The 3,698-nt window shown below is 34.4% G+C and overlaps 1 protein-coding gene across 1 annotated transcript; it reads right to left on the bottom strand.

The window, feature by feature from the left end:
• Positions 1–1,388: 1,388 nt before the first annotated feature.
• Positions 1,389–2,546, bottom strand: LOC147525059 (ubiquitin-like-specific protease 1). The gene is made up of 6 exons (XM_086564461.1): positions 2,365–2,546; positions 2,106–2,264; positions 1,878–1,982; positions 1,713–1,782; positions 1,533–1,631; positions 1,389–1,444 (listed from the first exon to the last, which is right to left on the bottom strand). The coding sequence occupies exons 1-6, from the start codon at positions 2,517–2,519 to the stop codon at positions 1,400–1,402; spliced, it is 633 nt and encodes a 210-aa protein (XP_086420587.1). The 5' UTR covers positions 2,520–2,546; the 3' UTR covers positions 1,389–1,399.
• Positions 2,547–3,698: the final 1,152 nt, after the last annotated feature.

Consider the following 3,698-nt stretch of genomic DNA (forward strand, 5'->3'; position numbering starts at 1 on the left):
TCTTAAATTTTAGTATGAGTTGGTTTCTATATAGCTTTTGATCTTGAATTGCCCTCACCAAGGTTTAGTTTTCAAACTTGGATAATATTTTGTTCCTGATTGCATTACATGTGGGTATGAGCATATATGGTGAAGTGATTTAGTACGAGTTGGTTTCTATATAGCTTTTGATCTTGAATTGCCTTATCCAAGGTATAGTTTTCAAACTTGGATAATATTTTGTTCCAGATTGCATTACATGTGGGTATGAGCATATATGGTGAAGTGATTGTGTAATGGACAATATGATAGTAAAAATAGTTCATCATGAACTATCAATGTAGCCGGCCCAGCCGCAGGTGGGCTTATTGGCTAGTATAAAACCAATTGATCAGTTGATATTTTCTTGTTTCCATTACAGAGTTATTCAAAAGGAAAGCACCACTGGAACGAGGAGGAGATCGTAAGGCACTGTCAAAAAATGAGAGCGAACGGGGCAATTCAATGGGCACCTGCACCCATCTTATCCACGCCCACGCCTCCCGTTGACCCACACCCACACCTTTTTGACCCGCGCCCGCCCGTTTGTTTTTACACAACACTACTACAGAAAAGCCCATATACCACTGTTATTTACAGTGGTAAAAAGCCTTTCGCCACTGTTTTCATACCGTGGTAACAACCACCGTGACAAATACTTCTAACAAAACCGTGGGGAAAAATATCTCTTATATACCACGGTTTTTAGTAAAACAGTGGTATTAGAATTTACAAACCGTGGTTAATAGCCCGAAAAGTCTGCCATATTCGATGTGAACCGTGGGAAATATGATGATATATACCACGGTTGGATACAAACCGTGGGTTATATAAACTGATTACGGTTCTTATTAAACCGTGGTGTATAGTCATTGCAAACCGTGGGAAATAAATATGATATATACGACGGTTGGATACAAACCGTGGTTTATAGTCTTTTTTTTTAAAATAAAAGCCCCTAATTATTTGATTCTAATCATATTCATTCAACCTTCAACCTGCCCATTTTCACCATATATATCCACACTGGATTTAAAAACACATTGCTCAAATGAACAATTCATAGTGCAACACAAACAAAAGAAATAAATTTAGACATCCAACATGAAGACATTGAATTGCTAAAAGAGTTTTGAACTTTTTGGAGTCATCAATAATGAAAGAAACATCCAAATTTACTTGTTCTATCAAAATAATAATGACCTAACTTGTTGCATCAATCAAAAAAGCAATCTATTTGTTCTATCTAAAATATAAAAAAAAAATGGTGAGACCAATTCCACACCTTAACTGGAATGGGTCAAAACCTAGCTAAGACTCGACGCTTGGCTCAAACACTCCATTATGCTGGATGAATCTAAGAATTTCAAGTCGAACAACATCAAGTTCCTCTTGTGTATGTAGCTTTGAGGGATAGATTTGTCATCTGCACGATCAAAAATCAAAAAGTATATAATAACTAAATAAGGAAGAGTAACACAAAATATAGAATGCTAGTGTATGACGAATTATACCTTATTTTCAAAAGAATTATCTGAACAAGCTTCTATTATTTCTCTCATAAACTTCATTACGTAATACCCACACTCTTTACTACCATGTTGGTACGGGCCCTAAGTACAAACATGGAAAATATTCATAAGTATATATTTTTCCAAACACACAGTATGTATGTATAAGAATTTGTTTATTACCATAATATTCTCCCACTTCACTGGACCTTTACTTCCTTTCCCTTCAAGTCTTTCTATTTTCATGACCGCACTTCAAAATAAGATCAATGTAAAACCTAATTAGCAAGTAAAAGATAAGCACGTAATGATCTAATTATTTCATATACATACACACTCATGACAAACCTGTTAAAATAGATATCCATATCATTAGAGGGTAGATTATGCATCGAATCCAACCAATTAAAAGTCATCCGCGATAAATTAATGGCAATCAAAACCCAATGTCCACTACAAAAAGATCAGAGGCATGTGTGGTTAAAAAAGAAAAATTAGACATTAAAACTACAATATACATTTCAATGAAAATGATAAAACATGGATAGTATTAAAAATATAAGACAATATCCTTACCCTGGATTATAAGGGATAAGAACAACTCTTTTTCCACTTGTATTCTGCAAGCTCTCCACGATAATTTGAGTTTTCTCATTCTCATTAGCTCTTGTGAAAGATAAAGGGTTTACAAATCCGACGACATCACGACAACTCACAAATTCGTCATAAAGAATCCTAGAGAAAAAAAAATTAAACAATCATAATTACTAAAACTAAAGATGAATATCTAAGATTTACGATAACACCAACAATGAAATTTTGTAGATATTCTAACCTCATGTATACCACCAAAATAGCAGCATCTAACCAACCCATGTTACATACATCCATTATATCGCTTTTCTCCATAATGAAACTACCCATATTATCTCCAAACAATTCTCCTCCTACTGGAAAATGTATCGAACCTTGGTCCCCTGGAAGCGCCATATTGAGGAATCCCACAAACGAATCTATTGCACCTTTATTATGACTATCACTAGTTTGATTTTTACTTCCCTAAATTAAAAATTCAGAACAAACAATTATTAAAAGAGAAGCCAAATTCAAAAATCGATCATATAACTTCATATAAAAGAATCTTGTCACTACTACAGAATGACACATATACCACGGTCAATAAGAACGTTTATACCATGGTTATTCCAAAAACCGTGGGAAATACTTATATACCACGGCGGAAATTTCTTTGGTCATTGGTTTACTAGTATTTGTCACAGTTACATGAAAACCGTGGGATAAGTTGGGCCATATACCATGGTTAGTTTTTTTTTCAGCATGAGAATACTCCGCATCCCCACTACCTTTAACATAAACAGTGGTATATAAATTTTCCACTTTCTACCGTGGTTTATGACTTTATGCCAAACAAGGACCAAAATATCGCCGATATATCCGACGCCGATATATCCGATATATATCGGTATTTTGGTACACATATATCGATATTTTTGACATATATCCACCGAATATAGAACCCTTTTTTCCCGCTATATATCGGAATTTCCGATATAAAATTTTATATCGCCGATATAATCGATATATCCGATATATATCAGTTGACTTTTTTATCATTTTTTAATATAAATCCGATATTTCCAATATATTTCTGATATATATCCGATATTTCGATATATCCGATATTTCCGATATTTTAAATAGTTTGGACTGGTTACAAAAAAAAATGGATATATCCGAAATATCCGATATATATCGGTTTTTGGGTACACCGATATATATCCATTTTGGGCCTTGATATCGATATTTTGGGCTTTGATGCCAAATAGTCAAATACCCAAAAAAAAAAAAAAAAATACAGCGAAACTCGTTCAAATTAGATATTCCCTCTATTATCTCGGTCTCTCCCTCACAACTTCTCCAGTTCTTCCACGACTCTTAGGATTCCCGCGGGTTTACGATTCTCACATCCCATTTGGATAAAAAACTGGTAGAATTAGAATTGCTGTGGACTCCCATAACCTTATCTCGTGAGAAACGGGAATTGGATTTTGAGAGAATTATCACAAAGTTAGTTGCCTATAAAACTACAACTCAACTCGTCTTCTTCACATCAACTCGTCATCGTCCTCACTATTCAATCACTCGAGG

The sequence above is a fragment of the Coptis chinensis genome, chromosome 1 (assembly GCF_015680905.1).
Source record: "Coptis chinensis isolate HL-2020 chromosome 1, ASM1568090v1, whole genome shotgun sequence".
Lineage (NCBI taxonomy): Eukaryota > Viridiplantae > Streptophyta > Magnoliopsida > Ranunculales > Ranunculaceae > Coptis > Coptis chinensis.

Excerpts from the sequence above, each read along its gene's own strand:
- LOC147525059 (XM_086564461.1), bottom strand. The coding sequence starts at position 2,519 with ATGGCGCTTCCAGGGGACCAAGGTTCGATACATTTTCCAGTAGGAGGA. Across the intron at positions 1,783-1,877 it reads ATGGATATCTATTTTAACAG|TGCGGTCATGAAAATAGAAA; the intron begins GTTTGTCATGAG and ends CTTATTTTGAAG. Across the intron at positions 1,632-1,712 it reads TGAAGTGGGAGAATATTATG|GGCCCGTACCAACATGGTAG; the intron begins GTAATAAACAAA and ends GTTTGTACTTAG.